At 35.2% G+C, this 16,924-nt stretch overlaps 1 protein-coding gene across 7 annotated transcripts in view; it reads right to left on the bottom strand.

Annotated features, from left to right (window-relative positions):
- Positions 1-16,924, bottom strand: part of Pisd (phosphatidylserine decarboxylase) — a 63,791-nt gene that overhangs the window by 17,977 nt on the left and 28,890 nt on the right. Inside the window, exon 1 of one of the 7 annotated variants that reach the window (XM_076511425.1) lies at positions 999-1,412. The exons of 5 other annotated variants lie outside the window; for them this stretch is intronic. In XM_076511425.1, the coding sequence (XP_076367540.1) occupies positions 999-1,081 (83 nt within the window). In that variant the 5' untranslated portion in view covers positions 1,082-1,412. Of the gene's footprint in view, positions 1-998; positions 1,413-16,924 lie in introns of those variants that run through there. One more of the 7 variants, XM_076511417.1, reaches the window with a different exon arrangement.

The raw sequence follows: 16,924 nt of genomic DNA, 5'->3' as shown, positions 1-16,924 counted from the left end.
ATGCTTTTACAAATTTGGAATTATTACAATAGTTGCTGTTTTATGAGCAAACGGACTTAGTACACAACAAAACATACAAAGTCTCTTGTTTGTAGATAAAGAATAGCTAAATCTTTTGTTTCTAGATGTTGATTAGAGCACACAGCGATTTATAAGCATAAAACACACTAGGATACAATACTTAAATCACTAATATAATTATGAATTTTATTATATGTATCATAGCTCTAAAATCTCAAACATTTGTTAAACATCACATTTTAAACGTTTATATAAAAACTAAGTTACGATATTATGCAATAGTTTAGTCATGTGATTTTAAGAGCTATATTTCGCCATAGTTATTTTGAATTGCAACTCCTTTTCAACTGGATCTTATCTTATTGGTAAAACTAGTGTTAAGATAACATTAAATCATGACATTATGAAAAATCAAAAGTCACCGATAAAATAAATAATGTGATATGGCATGCATGCATACACACACACTCACATATAAATCTACATGTAGGTACGTGAAAAGCTATGACGTCAAGCATTTATCACTTCCTCTGTCTCCATGCTACTGTCAAGTTAATGCGTGAAACCTATCGATTGGTGTCAGATACAATGACAAGGTTTCTAAAAAAGTTCAAAATATCTTCGTACATGATGGTGAAATAAAATTAATAGGTTTATATTAATATAAACTTAAGATACGAAATGTTATTTTTTGTGTGTTTTGTTATATATATTAATAATGAGCTAGAGAAAGAAACGTCTCTTTCATTCTCAATGAATCGAATTAAGTCTTCTGTGTTTATGAACCAAAAACCAAGATATATGTAACGTTGCATTTACTGCAACAAACGAACAGCGTTAATATACACTAAAACTGGCAACAAAATATGAAAATGACTGAAACCTTTGTTATGAAGTAAAAAACAGTTGGGTTTATATTACAAAATATTAAGCAACTATATATATAACGAAGAATGATAACTGAATGTGTGACTTACTCTGAACTGCAAGACCAGTGTGTCGCCAAATGAACATTACAAGCTACCAGTACTGCAAACATCCAAGACCGCAAGACTGCCATTCAGCTGAACAAATTAAAAACCCGATAAAACAAATGGACTCAAACTAGCTGCTGAGTACAATTCTGCACAACAATAACTGTGGCAGGAAGAACACAATCGTTTTCAATTCCGTGTTACAATAATCTCAGGTGAAACCTAAGTAATTAGGGTATGGAAGGCTTCTCCCATCGACTGTGATACCAAGCACGAGAAACGAAGTTCCAACTCCAACCTCACGCGGAACCCCTAACACTGTGAAGACTAGAGCATAGCGTTCGCAGCCCTTTTATACTCGGCTTTTCCGCCATCTTGTCGACGTAAAACTAGCTCACTATTGGCCCGTATATGTAAATTGTACACACCCGCATCAAGGAAAAATACCAGCATTTTCCGTGAAAAACAGATTTGTCGAGAAATTTCCATTTAGTAGAAAGGTCACAAACAATTAAGAAAGTACAATTATCACAATGAAACGAATCTTAAAATCTATTAAAATAACCTTAAGCCTCTTTTAGAGAGACCTTGCACTGTATTTTCAAGACATTATAGAATCCACTATCCCAATTCGTTTCACTGCAGCATTTTAAAACAAAGTACGTTGATTAGTGAAAACCTACATAATGAACAATCCGTGCTGCGCCTAATACGATTATTGTGCTTTTTCTTATAACAAAACCACATCGGACTATCTACTGTATCTGCCGAGAGGTTATCAAACCCACAATTTGTGCGTTGTAAATTCGTAGCCTCTGTACTAACGGAAGACACGGGTATCGAAATTTGACTTTTAGTGTTAAGATCTCGGCCTTCACGGTGAGCCATTCTGAATTTTTTTTTTATAGTGTTATTAAGGTAACTCCTTAATGAATTAGTTTTTATTTTAAATAAAAACGAATATTGAGACTTTCAGCCAGAAACAAAATATTAAAAAATTGGTTTAGACTTAACATTCATGGTAAAAAAATTACTTAAAATGTAAATTTTTCGATTTTAAAATCACAGATGCGAAGAATGTCAATTCAGATATATCTTTGTCTCAATACAAGAAATGTACAATTATTTTATATATACCTACATTTTAAATGGCAGGATATCACAAACACACAAAAGTGAAAACGAGACGTAGTTCAAAACGTGTAAACATACAATAGAAACTGGTTATTTTTGCAACTTTATTTTTGAAAGTAAACATTAATTATAAAACACCCAAATAAACCATGTACAGTAGCGAAGGCAAAACCTTTAGTTACGTTTGTCAGTGACCTATTTTCATGCATTTATTCCAGCACTAACGACGTCTGCAGAGTGAATCGTTATTAGCTGTTACATTTTCTTTAGGGGCTATCAATATCCTAAAAGTTCACTAATCAAGTTAAGTCTAAATTGGAAAATCGTCATTAATTAATCGCACATTGATATACGAGTTTAGAAAATTCAGATCACATTAAAGTAACATCAAACACTCTCAAAATTAAGATATTGAAATAAATCAACAATGCTAAAACATGTATACAAAAAGTAAAATATTAATATCACACGATTTTGTATAGGATATGTTCATACAATTACGAATATGGATGTATTTCATACATATATAACGTATGCTGTTCCAAATCATTCTGGGAATCTAACTCAGGATTTCAACATTGTGAAGCTGAAAAGTTACAGCTGACAAAATTTGTAGCACAAATTAAGATAGGAATATACAACTTCTACATATTAAAACAAATACAAAACAGATCCAACACATACTAGGACCAAATATATAACATATATAATGTACTAGGCATTAAATATCCAACGTACATATATTACATACGTCTAATTAGACTAAAGCAACTTATATTATTAAGTAAAATATACCCCCCCCAAAAAAAAAAATTCCTTTTAAGCTTACATGGTGACGAATCAAACGAGTAATACAATCCATCTACGTTTACGATGTGACGAATCATTGGTTGTTTAGCGTTTATTGGCGCAAAGCAACTGGGCTATCTGCGCCAAACCGGTAAAAAGGTAAAAAAAAAAAGTAAAATCATTAAAATATGTAAAAAGGAATCATGCTAAAACAAAATACAGCCCAATTTTTAAATTAAAATCTTAAACATAGTTAAAAAGACCAATGGCCGTTAAAAGTTTAAAAACACAACTGAGGTGAACAATGTCACCATTGCTAATAACACTGTCTAACGTCAAGGATGAATCTATGGTAAAAATGTTTAAAATGGTTCCATCGCTTTCGATCGACGGCATGACAGTAAAATGTGGGCTACTGTGACTTCAGTGTCAGACAGACCACACATTGGTGCATCAATACTAGATAAATGAAATCAACGAGTTAAACTGTGACCAAGTGTAGCCTAACCAGAAGTTCCTTCTTCTGATCCTTACGGAAGCAAAAAGGTCAAAAAGCTATAGAAGGTTTAATCTGGTAAAGCTTGATATCACGTTGCTCACTCCAAACCGACTGCCAACTGGTGCGGAGCCTAGCCTTGAATACAGGACCGTAGTCCATGTATAGGATAGGTTCGGCAGTGATAGTACCAGAGCAAAAATACTTAGCTGTAATGTCAGTTAGCTCGTTCCAAATACCAACATTGTCTGGTATCCAGAAAAACTGGATAGAAGTAGATGTTAAAGAGAAATGGCCAATCAGTTTTGAATATCAACAAGAACAAGATGAGAACTAACGTGAAGCGATTTCGGCGCCAATAGAGAGCTAAGTGAGTTAACATAAATAGTACTGCAGAGCTTCTATGTGATCCAGGGTAAGAGATGTGACGTACAATTCGGCAGCAAACACAAACTCTAGATGGGATTCTGCGTGCAACCGAATCACAATAAACCATGGCAGAGCCCACACAGTCACCTGCTTTTGAACCATCCATATAAATGGAAATGGAAGAATGGTTCAAAAAATGCTAGGCAAATAGAAAGTGATACTTCCAATCGGGTGTATTCGCGTTCTTCAGATGACTCAAAAAAAGGTCGCATATGGGGATAATAATTAGCCATGGCGAGATGGGCTGATCAGTGGATACAGTTATGTTATCCAACTGCACCTAGATATAAAGGCCAAATGGAACAATGGCAGATCGTCTATTCTGAAAAAGCATGGCAAACTGAGAAAGGAAAACACAACTGCAGGCAGCATGCTGTGGTAAGGATGAAAGTTGTGAATCATACAGTAAAGACAGTTGCAAATGGCAAAGGTATAAGGGAGGTTCAGGAGACTCGATGTACAAATTCTGGACTGGAGAAGTATAAAAGGCTGCTGTGCAGAGCCAATACTCCTGATGATGAACAAATCTTCTAACGTCTTCTAACATCTTCAAGGCCGAGGTCCTGGAAGAGCCAAGACCAGAGACCCATTGTCCACTTTTGATGGAATAAGGGCACGATAGATTTTTAGCATAGAACATCGATCTGCTCCCCAAGAGGTGAGAAAATATACACGAAGGACGTTCAGTGTCCTTGTACACTTGACACAGAGCTACTTTGACATATGGCACGAAAGTAAGCTTACAGTCAAATACAAGTCCCAAAAACTTTGCCTTGGAAACCATAAGCAGCACAACTCCTCCAAGACGGAGTTCAAGATCAAGGTAAATAACCCATTGGTGGCAGAAGTGCACGCAAACAGTTTTAGAGTGAGAAAAGGTAAAACCATTTGCTGTGGTCCACTTCAGTAAACAATTCAGTAAGTTCGACGACTGACGAAGTGTACAACAGAATTGACCATGCGTGGTCGTTTTCCGATGTATTTTTTCAACTTTTCATTTTTTTAATGTGGGATATCCGTAGTAAAGACGCTACATTTTAGTGCCCATTTATCCTACAAACCATGGAGCCCTACGAGGGAACGAACTACAATGACACTTCCAGCAACGCCAGGGTTTCGTGAGCACTATCCCCGAACACCCGTATCAGACACAATGTCCACAACACCTGTTGACCTTAGCACAAGTGGACCAGCTGGGGGGGGGGCACTCCAAGGCCGCCTGTCTACAGGAATTTCAAGCCAAAGTGGTGTGTTAGAGTTGTACTCTTCAACCACCAAGATCCTCTCTCCTCCCCTTCACGAGTCGCCACGCACTCTGGTTCTGTTCTTTCAGTTTACCTCGTCTGGGAGGTCCCCTCACCACGTACAGGAATCTACCTCAAGGGGTGACGAATCAAACAAGTTATACAATACCTTAGAAGCTTACTCTACAATTATGTAGTTATGGCTACAGTTGTTTGTTAAATTTCACACAAAGATACTCGAGGGCTATTTGTACTAGCCGTCCACCAACTTATGATCTACACTTCACCAAAGAATAGTGGTTTCAAATGTAACTTATAACTCTTCCAATGAGTGAAAGAATGAGACGTGTTTCTACAACTGCAATCCGCAGATTGCAAGTTTAGCGCCCTAACCATTAGGCAATGCCAGACTCTCACTGGTTTTTGTGGTGACGAATGAAGTAATAAAAAATCACAAAAGTAATATCCCCAACATAATTAAAGGTACAATTTCCACTCTTAATTATGGAAAACGAAGTTTAACTGAAAGAAGAAAAATACGCGTTGAAACATTTGTTGTTTTTTAAGTGTCAATTAACGAAATGAAACTATTTGGTAAATTTAATAAAACAAAAACGATCATACAGTTTCGACTGATAATGTACAAGTTGATGAAAACTTGTCATATTCTGTAAAAGGTAAAAACAGTGTATGTAACGAAAGCCCAGATTAAACAAGTTGTCTTAGAAATCTCATATTTGGAAGTGGTGTAATAATACTCCGTAAATATCTCGGTCACATGCGTCCCCTCCAAGAAAAAAAAAAGTTAATTCATAAGTTTCCGAACACAAAATAATTTTTTTTGACATAATACAATAACAGTATTCACAATACAACAAAAATATAATTTCCATTTTTATCTATGGGGGTAGACTTAATGAATGCCTTCTCCAAAATTAGAACGACTCTTGTTTGTATTTAAATATATATATATATATATATATATATTAAAAATAACGTTGTTAGTTTTGGTGTTTTATACAGTATTACTTTCTAGCTACTAAAATTTTAATACAAATTTTCTTGTTATATGATACATAACCTTATGCATATATTTACGTCTATTACTCAGTAAGAATGACAATAATCATTAGTATTTATCTTATAAATATTAAGCATAATATTACTCTCTACAATTTTGGCTTGCTCAATTGCATAAACAGCCTCAACGCTGTTTAAATAAAGTACGATTTTGCTACACATTTTTCGTTTTTTCCTACAGTTCCAATAGTCAGTTTTACTCTCATTCTCTCTCAAGTCTCTGATACGTCTGATTCGTTCACTAACATCGTATGATGTTCACGTGCTTTTAACGAGCGAGTAGCAACTAGTGTTGTAAACGTGCGACTCGTACTGAAACATCACATCTGAAGGTAAAATCGCATTAAAGACAATTATGACATTTGCAAATCCAGAATCATGGTATTAAAGGTGCAACATTTTCATAATACTCAACATTTAGAAGCAAATGGTACTTAACTCCTACAATAAGAGTGCAAGTATTTTATGCGGTTGTAAACAGGCTGCGTTTTCATTTTATACAAATGTTGAATTACATTATATACGGAAAATTCGGTATATTCAGCACTGAATTTTAAGTCGAGAGTCAGGTACATTTTCATTTAATCAGTAGCTTCTAAAAGAACTTTACCTTTAAAATATATGCAATGTGATGAACCAAGTGGGTTCATTTATATCATTACAGACACGAACACTCCATAACGTACACGTTTACATAATTATATTACAAACCGTATGTGAAGTGTCTTTAATCGACGTCTCTTCGTTAGTTTGTAGTTCAGACGACCATGTCAAATGTATATAAATAAACGTAGTTTTTAGGTTTCAACCTATATATTGAAATTCGTTTTGTATACAAGAGAGAAGGGAGCGATTAAAACAGGTATAAATGAACACTATTTTTATAGATAGGGTTATGTTTTTACATCATTTGACTAGTTTTATTTTTCTCTATTAATGTTGTTTTTGCTGCGGAAGATTACTTACCGTCGAAAAATCAAAACAATCTTGACGTGTTCCTAGACATATGAAGGGGATTTTAAATGTTCATACGAACAAGTAGAAAGTTGTCCGTTTGTCTCGCAAACAAAAAAGCTTTTACAGTCCATATATTTACATGCATACACACACTTCCTGAAGATTCATTATACATATTTTTTGGATATTATTTTATAGTTTTTTACTAGATAAACATGTAGATTTTACTTTCATGTTAGTTTTATACTCCATTTTCCCCCTGATGTTTGTGATACCATGAGATGAATGATAAAATACAATGGAAACATATTTGAAAGAACCATTTTTACGTCAATTTGTTTACGGTTTATACTTGAAAGAGACTATTACTTTAATAACAACGGGAAGTGTTGGATATGTTTTGAATTTCACTCAAAGCTACACGAGGGTTATCTGCGCTAGCCGTTCCTTATTTAGTAGTGATAGATTAGAGGGAAGGTTGTTAGTCACCACCACCCACCGCCAACTCTTGGGCTATTGTTTTGCCAATTAATATTGAGATTGACTGTAACATTATAACACTGCCATGGCTAAAGGAGCGAGCATGATCGGTAAAATGAGGATTCGAACCTGCAACCCGCAGATTGTGAGTCGAGTGCCATAACAACCAGGCCATACTAGGCCTACAATTGGAATGAAATTATTTCGCGCAGACAAATGAAATCCAAGATTTTCTTTTTCAGACAGTTAATGTTGGAACTTATGGTATTATATGTACTAATAACACCTTTTAACATACTTAGCTTTTGGCATTGGTCATGAAGGGAATTACGAGATACAAAGTTCAGAGTAAGTATTCTTACGAAATTCAGAGGTTTGTCTTTTTAACGTCAACTTTTTCCATTGGGAAATTTAGAATTGTGTTCTCATCTGATTTGGATGAGAGAACAATTCGTGAATGATGTCAATGATATCGAAGGTTGAAAGAAATGTCATCAACATACTGAACTCAAAAAGTTGGCTTGCAATGTGTATCTGAGACGACAAAGTCTTCAATTCTTATCATGAATATACTGGTAAGTACTACAGTTACAGCTTTTCTCATACTGATACCTTCAACATGGATATAATTCACACATTCAAAATTAGAAAGTGGAAGATGCAGTAGCAGAGAGAAACAGTTTTTTTATGGTTTAGTGTTTAGGCGAAAACAAGGATTGAATCGTTTTGATATAATTCTACGGCAGCATTTTCATCGCTTCAAGGATGAGGGAGTTAAGTAAATAATTTTTTTTCATTAAATGTGGCCGATTAACTTAAAAATAATAAAGTATCGGATTTTTTTAATAAACATTTCAGAATTTTGTATAAAGGAGGAAACGCGAGAAACATATGCATGAAACATCAAGAATTTTCCTAGGTTGTAATTGTTAGTTTTGTATGGAGAAACAATTATATCAATTTCTTCCTTCCTCATTACCGAACTTCCAAAATTTGTGAATGAGGAATGAAGAAATTGATATAAACTAGTAGAAAGTTGAAGTTATTTCTGGCTGTAAAATAAATTGTTTTAATTCCATTTAAGTTAGTTCATTTACTTTATTTACTACATTACAGCTATATAGAATATATAACCAAATACAAAAAATATTTTACACAATGGTTAATTCTAATGTAGAAAATTGTTTAGAATATAATTGGACATTAAACTTAAATAACATGAAACTATAGTCGGATCAATCATTAACTTTAGTTTATTTAAAATAACAAAGTCAAATACTAAGAACTTAGAGCAGAAACGTTTCTTGGGCAGTAAAACAGATTGAAATGATGAAAGGGTTGAGGGCTTTTCCCAAGAAAGAATTAACAAATTGAGATCAGGGTTTCAAATACTAATATATTTGGCAACTTGTGTGATTCGGTAGACATAGGTCTAGTATATGATGAAAACACTTTGAATTTGTTAATAACAGTTGGACGGTTAGGAAGTCACAATAATACGGGCATCAAAATCCACTTATGCAACATTCAAATGAGTTTTAAAGCACAACGAGTCCCAAACACTTAAACATCAAGTCACTGAATTATATAAAGTGGCGTAACAGATGTGGTAGAGCGGTCAAACAGGAAAAATATTCTTACATATCGTCAGGATATAAATAATTATAGCAAGTGTAATTGAAATAATTTTAATCTGTTCATCTCACCTAATATTTTAAGTTAATAATCACTCTCAGAATCTTTATGGAATCAATCTTGGGCGGTGGCATAACCATTAAAAATTCAAATCCTCCTTTACTAGTTGTCTAGATTTATGAAATTTACTAATATTCAGAACCAGGAAGTTATCAATAAGTCAAGCCTCAACAGACCACACTTTGTTCCCCATTCTGAAACAATTAACAAGAGTATTATCCCCAGTAATAAAAGTCCTATTATTGGCATATAACAAAGAAAAAAAAAAGTGATACGTGAACATAGTGAAAGTAAAACATTTACATAAGTAATAAAGACGTGCTGAAACTTTGAAGAACTCCATAGTGAGGACTTCATTCCGTTGACTGTGGTGTAGCACTTATTATTTAAATATGTTTTTGGAATATTATAAATATTGCCACTTAAGCCATAATGAGTACATTTATAAATGTACCCCTTATGACTTAAGCTGTCAAATACCTTGAAAATATCTAGTCCACAAGAACTCGTAGTCTCTCAAATAGGCCAATAATTTTCGACCTGGTAAAGATCACCATCAGTGTTAAATGGGTATGATTTTGGAGAACTTTAAGAAATGTATTAGTAACATATACGTTATTAACAAGTATGGTTTAAAGGTAAGTAATGGAGTCGAGTGGAGGTTTATTCCCTGAGGGTAATACGCTATCTCATCAAGGAGTAATGGTTGCACGAATTTCAGATGTAGTTACAAGGGCAAGATAGAATTAAAGGTTGATCATGACGTTTACTGTTAGTGGGAGTAACACTCTGCTTTGAGAAATAACCGTTAAAAGTGTCAGCAATACCAGTATAATTAGTATCGAAAGAGCCCTAATTGTTATAAATACACATAACCTCAGCCTTACTTTTCTCGGTTCAACTCATTCGTTTATTATTTATTTGTTACGCGTGATGGGAGTCTTCGTTCTGAAAAACGTTTTAGCACAACAACTAATCTTATTATCAGCAACTTCACTTTTAACAAGCACTGAGCTCTCTAAATATTTATAAAAAGTCAAAATATTACCGGTTTGTTTTAAAGCTATAATACAGTCGTTGTTTACAATTGACGTTACGTTACAGAGTTACGATGATTCAAGGAGGATATCAACCATTATTCAAATTAGTAAACGGAAAACGTGAATTATAGTACATGTAATACTACTCGACAGAAAATTGAAAAAACCGAATCAATATGGGGCTCCAGTCAAAATTACTCAAGGCATGACGAACTCTTACGAGTGTCAGTATTTATCAATTTTACGAATAGAAATAAACGTAAGTGGAATAGCACAGGCAACTAGAACACTCAATAAACCGCATCCACTCCCACGCAGTGTAGATCACATTCGGCTCTCAAAACAAAGTGTCCACATATCCGTTGATAACAACGGACACTAACCAGTTTTGGCAGGACAATGAGATATAATATTCTACATATTCACAAAGTTTCATCAAAACTTGGTCATTTCTGACTGAGTTACAGAGTAAAAATAGTATGAAAAATTGATCCCCATGTTAGCAGATAGGATTTTTTAAAATTTTAGTGATCTCTGTAACCTTGATCCTCCAAAATGTAATCAGTTACAACTTGTGTCACAGTTCAGATGTATACCAACTTTCATCCAACTCCATTCAACCATATGAGAAATCTTGCTCACAAACAAACAGTACAATTAATTAAAATCTTTTGTTAAATAACTAATGTACTCTAAACCAAAACCTACAGTTACTCATTTTGTCTTTTCCTCACATTCCAAAAAAACTGTCAAATTTTACCCGTTCTTCATGCTATAAATTCATCCATGAATTTTATATCTTCTGAATAAACACTGCTAAAATCAAACCTTTTCCCTAAAGAATATAAAGTAGTAAAATTATCAAAGTATAAAAGTATAATTTGATTCAAAGTTGACAAAGGTAATGTTGTTGTTATCACAGACAGCAAAAGATGCACACCCCTTGATGATTCACCTCATTACCAAAAAATTCTGAGCTAGTTCCTTTCCAAAGAAAAGGAAAAGAAAGAATTTCTTTTGCAATTATAAATAAGTTATCAATTTTTTACTAGTATATATCAATTTCTTTGTCCTTCAGTTTCCCAAACTTCTCAAACTTACAGTCTCCCAAAATTTCACTTACCCAAATTCCTCTTATAGCCTGTTATAGCTTACAACAACAACATAGAAAAATCCATGGGCTTCCTCCTTTTTTAAAAAAAAAGTAAATTGTTATTAAAACATCAAGAATTTAGTTATATTGTTCAATTACATATAATGTAAAAAAGATCTGTTCATAAGTCTCCATCCTTGAAGAAATAAATGTTGATCTGGAATTTCACCTGAATGATTCTAATCTCTATTTACACATGAATGTCACACTATAGGAAAACTTTCTCTTTGCCATTACATATTCACAACAAGAATTGGAGACTGACATCTCAAATTCACTTTTCCAACCACTTTTTCAGTTGCAAAATGTTTATTTGGTTGGATGGTTGATTTAGTGTTTTATGGCACAAAGCAGCTAGGCTATCTGCACCAAACGTCCAGTAAAAAGGTAAAAGTAAAGTAAATGTAGTAAAATTCATAAAAGGAGATGAAGGTGAAACAAAACAGCATTTAAAAACATAAAGAGCGTAAAACCAATGTCGACATCTAGTCTACAATGTAAAGAGATAAACCACAGCAAGAGAAGTTGTAAAGGACTTTCTGTAGCATAATGGTAATTATCATAACCTGCCAGGAAAACTAACAGGTAAGTACAAGAACCACCGATAGTCACCTGAAGGTGGCCTTTCCAGTTCTGATTACGGGTTATGTGTCATTGCAGCCATTATCAAAAAAGTAAAGCAGTAAAAGTTTTAAAGACATGCAGCAAAAGTGTAATAATAACTCGCCAGGATGACAAATTGGTAGTTCAAACAGCAGGGTTAGTCACCTGAAGTTGGCCTTTCTAGTCCTGGTTTTGAGTTATTTATTGTTATGGCCATTTTCTAATTTCAAATCAAACTTGAGAGATTGTGATTCTTGAAAGGGAACCACAATAAAAAAGGTTTAATGAATAAATATAACACACTTAAATGACATTAAAAAGATTAATGGCCTTTAAAAAACTAAAAACTTTATCAAGGTGGAGAGTGTCACCATCACCAATAACACTGTCTAATGTTATGGACAAACCTTGGGACAGAACATGTTTAAAATGATGCTGTCATTGAGAGTTGTAACGATGGCAAGAAAGTAAAATGTGGCTTATAGTGATTTGAGTGTTACACAGACAACACATTGGTGCATCAGTTTCAGATAAAAGAAAATGACGAGTTAAAAAAACTGTGACCAATGCATAGTCCAGTTAGAACAACTTCCTCCTTCCAATCCTTACGGAAGCAAGATGGCCAAAGCCCAATATAGGGTTTTATTTGGAAAAGCTTGTTTTCACGTTGCTCACTCTAAGTCAACTGTCAGCTGACACAGAGCCGAGCCTTGAATACAGTACAACAGTTCATGCATGGAATAGGCACTGCAGTGATAGTGCCAGAGCAGAGAGATTTAGCTGCTGTGTCTGCAAGCTTGTTCCCGCGAATACCAACATGGCCTGGTATCTAGAAAAACTGGATAGAAGTAGATGTTAATGAGAAACGGACCAGTCGGTTTTGAATATCAGCGAGAACAGGGTATGAACCAACGTGAAGCGATTCCAGAGCTAGTAGAGAACTAAGCAAGTCAGTATAAATAGTGCAGTTGGAGTACTGCTTTGCTTCAATGTGATCCAGGGCAACAGAAATGGCATAAGTTCAGCAGTGAACACAGAAGCTGTAGAGGGGATTCTGCGTGCAACCATCGAACCGCAAAAAACCATGACAGAACCCACAGAGTCACCTGATTTGGAACCATTCATATAAATTGGAATGGAAAGATTGTTCGAAAGATGTTCAGTAAATAAAAGAAGGTACTTCCAATTGGGAGTATCTGCTCTTCTCAAATGACTTAAAGAAAGGTCACATTTGGGGACTGTAATAAGCCATGGTGGGATGGGCTGACCAGTGGCTGGGCTTCCATTAGAAAAATAACTCTTAACCACTGTGGCAAAACAAAGTAATTTTCTTTTAGCCACAATTTTAGGTCGCCAAAAACTGTGTGGTGTGCGACTTTTAATATGCACCAATTCCATCCAGTAAAAAATAGTTGTAATTGTGTGAAAATCTAAGACATTAAGTTTTGTATTATTTTTTTTATTTCCCAGCAATTTTCCCTGCCAAAAAAAACAACAAAAAACTAACAAAATAAGCATGATAAAGAGGAAAATAAAGGGATACATTTCTTAAAATAACACAGAAACAAAAAAAATGACTTAAAACGAGAATATGGTAGCATGACTAGGAAATAGATAAATCCAATGGCAGCTTTTCAGCCAAATCATTCTCAACAGATGTTGTAGAAGTTGACACCTGAGGTTCTTCAAGAGGGAATGGTACCCACGTCTGTCTGTGTGAGTGACCCAGTATCTAAATGCAGAGTCGAAGTTAAAATGATCTAAAGATTTGGACTCCATGGATAAGTTCAGTAACATTTCTGTCTTAGCCACAGACAGACTGCTCCTGGCATCTGTTTTGATGCTGTTGTACCTGCTTATTCCCTGCTCACAGTCAACAGATGTAACTGGAATTATTAGTCCAATTTCTGCAAGCTGAGACAGATTTGGAAAAGTTTGACAGGTTTGGTTGATGTATTCCTTGTAGAAGCTCTTCATGTTTCTGTTTTTGTGAGCATCCTGTTCTATTATGTTACTTAGTAGCAGCCATTCAGTCAGTGCCTCATCCTCATTGATGAAAGGATAGAAGTGCTGGATGAGTTTCTTCAGATCATCCTTATCAGATACTGCTCTGCTGTGACATGGGCTAAATATTGAAACAAATGGCATGATGTTAGTGTTTGGGAATGCTACTTGTAGTCTTGTGACTACCTCTTCAAAAAATGATTCAACAACTGATCTGTACTTTTCACATTGTTTATCAATATCTTTGATGTCATGGCCTCTGTAAGAAGTGTAACCACTGGCATCAGGAGCTTGTGGGAGTTCCTTCAATGCAGTCTGTGTGTAAGGACCAGGGATGTGTATCAGCAATGGAATTGACAGAATTGACCCATCAATAATTGCTTTAGCTTGACCATAAGATAAATCAGCTCTCTGTAGAGATCTTGACAAAAATCCAAGAATTCCAACAGCATCAGCCAAAAAATGTGTCATCATGACAAAGCTGTAACATGACATTTGCTGGACTAGACCATGTAGCAAGGCTTGACCTGGAGTACCACGTTCCATTGCTACGACCTGCAGGCAGCTTATCACAGATGCAATACAGTTGACCAGTGCTTGGACGGAATCATTAAAAGAGAGCCATCGTGTGAAGAACACTTGCTTGATTTTGTTGCTTTTCTCTCCATGCAATGCTTTGCTTTCTTCCAGAACCCAACACAACTTTGGAGAATATTTCAGGCTTTTTGCAAATTGGTTCAAAACTGAAATGTACTTCACAAGGTATGGCACCTGGTTTGCTGCCTTTTCAGCTTCCAAGTGTAATCTGTGTGCCAAACAATGACTTGTTATTATCCAGGGACATTCCTCCTTAAATTTTGTAGCAACACCTGTTTTTATTCCAACCATGCCATTTGCACCATCAGTTGCAAGTCCAACCAATTCAACATCAAACAATCCTCGATCTGCCATGACTGAGCGTATTGTGTTGTAGATAGAATCAGCCCCAGTGTTGGTCAGCTCACACACAGCAAGGAATTGACTTGTAACCTCACCTAATGATGAAAGATACCTGATAAAATTATCAGTATAGAGGTATTTCCTGCATCTGCTGCTTCATCTGCTTCAAGAGCAAAAAATGGGAAAGGCAATGCCCTAAAATATACCTGCATTTCATCTTGAACTACATGATTTAGGGCACTGTACATATCATCCAGAGAATGGTTGTGGGTGTATATGAAGCTCTCTGTTTCACTTTGTGACTGAGTCTGTAGTTTCTTTAGAGAGGTCATTCCCTGTTAAAAAATATATAATAACTTGTGTTCTGAAATAAGACCACCAATTAAAGTAATAAATAAAGATATTTGGAAGAGTTGGCTAGCTACTTAATTTTTCATAGATATTTTCAAAATGTTTCACTTTCAGAAAACTGTCAAATTGCCTTTTAAGAAAATACTGTAGAAAACAGAAAGTATCTTATTAATACCAGAATGAAGAATATTCTTACATTGAATACTTGTAGTGAAAGGAGGGAATGAAACTTCACAGTTGGGATGGCTTCCTTTACTTGTACAAGTAATATGGCCATCTGTGCCTGAATGCCACCTTTACACCCCACATACACACTTACAGCAGCTGTTGACATGTCCTTCTTCAAAAGTTGTGATGCCACTGCACTGCGATGAGTTTCTGATTGTGCATGCTTCACCAAATTGTCTTTTTTAGGCTTAGTAGCAGTTTTCCTAGTGGTAGCATATATGTCTTCTTGTTGTCCCTGCATAATTTGCAATGAAATGCATTTTGTTGGGAAACATGTTCCAGCAAAGGAAACTGCAAAAACCAAGTTTCTTAAACAACTTCGTGAAAATCACGGGTATATATTTTTTTTATCACATCGACAGTCTGATCACTGCTGCAAGCTTCAGTTTCTTCGGAGCTGTCTTTTATTTTGGAAGTGGATTTCCCACCATCAGTTGATGTTGTTGCTTCAACCTTCTTTTGAAAAAACTTCGTACATCTAACTGTTTAGACATCTTTTTATCTGATCTAGGAGTTGTCATGATCTCAATTCAAACACATGTCAAATGAAACTTGGAATTTCCACTTTGATACAGACCATATGTTGGTTTGACGAAAATCAGGTTTTCTCCGATTACTGTTTGTGTACCACGGGCAGAATCAAACATGTAGCATAAGAAATGAAAATAAAAATCACTAACACAGTTGAGTAATAATTTTTTTTAAATTTAATTTGTTAGTTGTCATATTCCTGAAATCATAAAAATACATATAAAAAGACAATATAGATTACAGTCAGTGGTAGTTTTTAAAGACCAAAAAATTAACTTTTGCCACTGTGATGAAACCAACACTAGATTGTTTAGCCACCCGCCGTTTCATGTGGCTAATGGCTAGCAGAAGCCTAGAATGGATACTGCAATGTTATCTAAGTACAGACCCAATTCATCCAATTGCATCTGGATGTAAAGCCCAAAAGGAGCACTGGCAGATCATCTGTTCTGAAAAAGTATGGCCCACCAAAGAAGGTGGTAAGGAACAAAGTTTCGAAGAATATAGTAGAGACAGTTACAGATGACAAAGGTGTAAAGAAGATTCATGAAACTCTACATATAAGCTCTGAACTGGGGAGGTGCGGAAAGCCCCAGTAAAGAGCCAAAGTCCTTGATGATAAATGAGGTCCAGCATCTTTAAGGCCGAGGGTTTGGCAGAACCATAGACCAGTGATCCACAGTTGAGTTTTGATTGAATAAGAGCACAATATATATTTAACATAGAACATCGATCTGCTCCCCAACTGGTGGTACAGAGGACACAGAGGATGTTCA

The sequence above is a fragment of the Tachypleus tridentatus genome, chromosome 7 (genome assembly GCF_004210375.1).
Source record: "Tachypleus tridentatus isolate NWPU-2018 chromosome 7, ASM421037v1, whole genome shotgun sequence".
NCBI lineage: Eukaryota > Metazoa > Arthropoda > Merostomata > Xiphosura > Limulidae > Tachypleus > Tachypleus tridentatus.
This window is presented reverse-complemented; position numbering and strand designations above follow the sequence as displayed.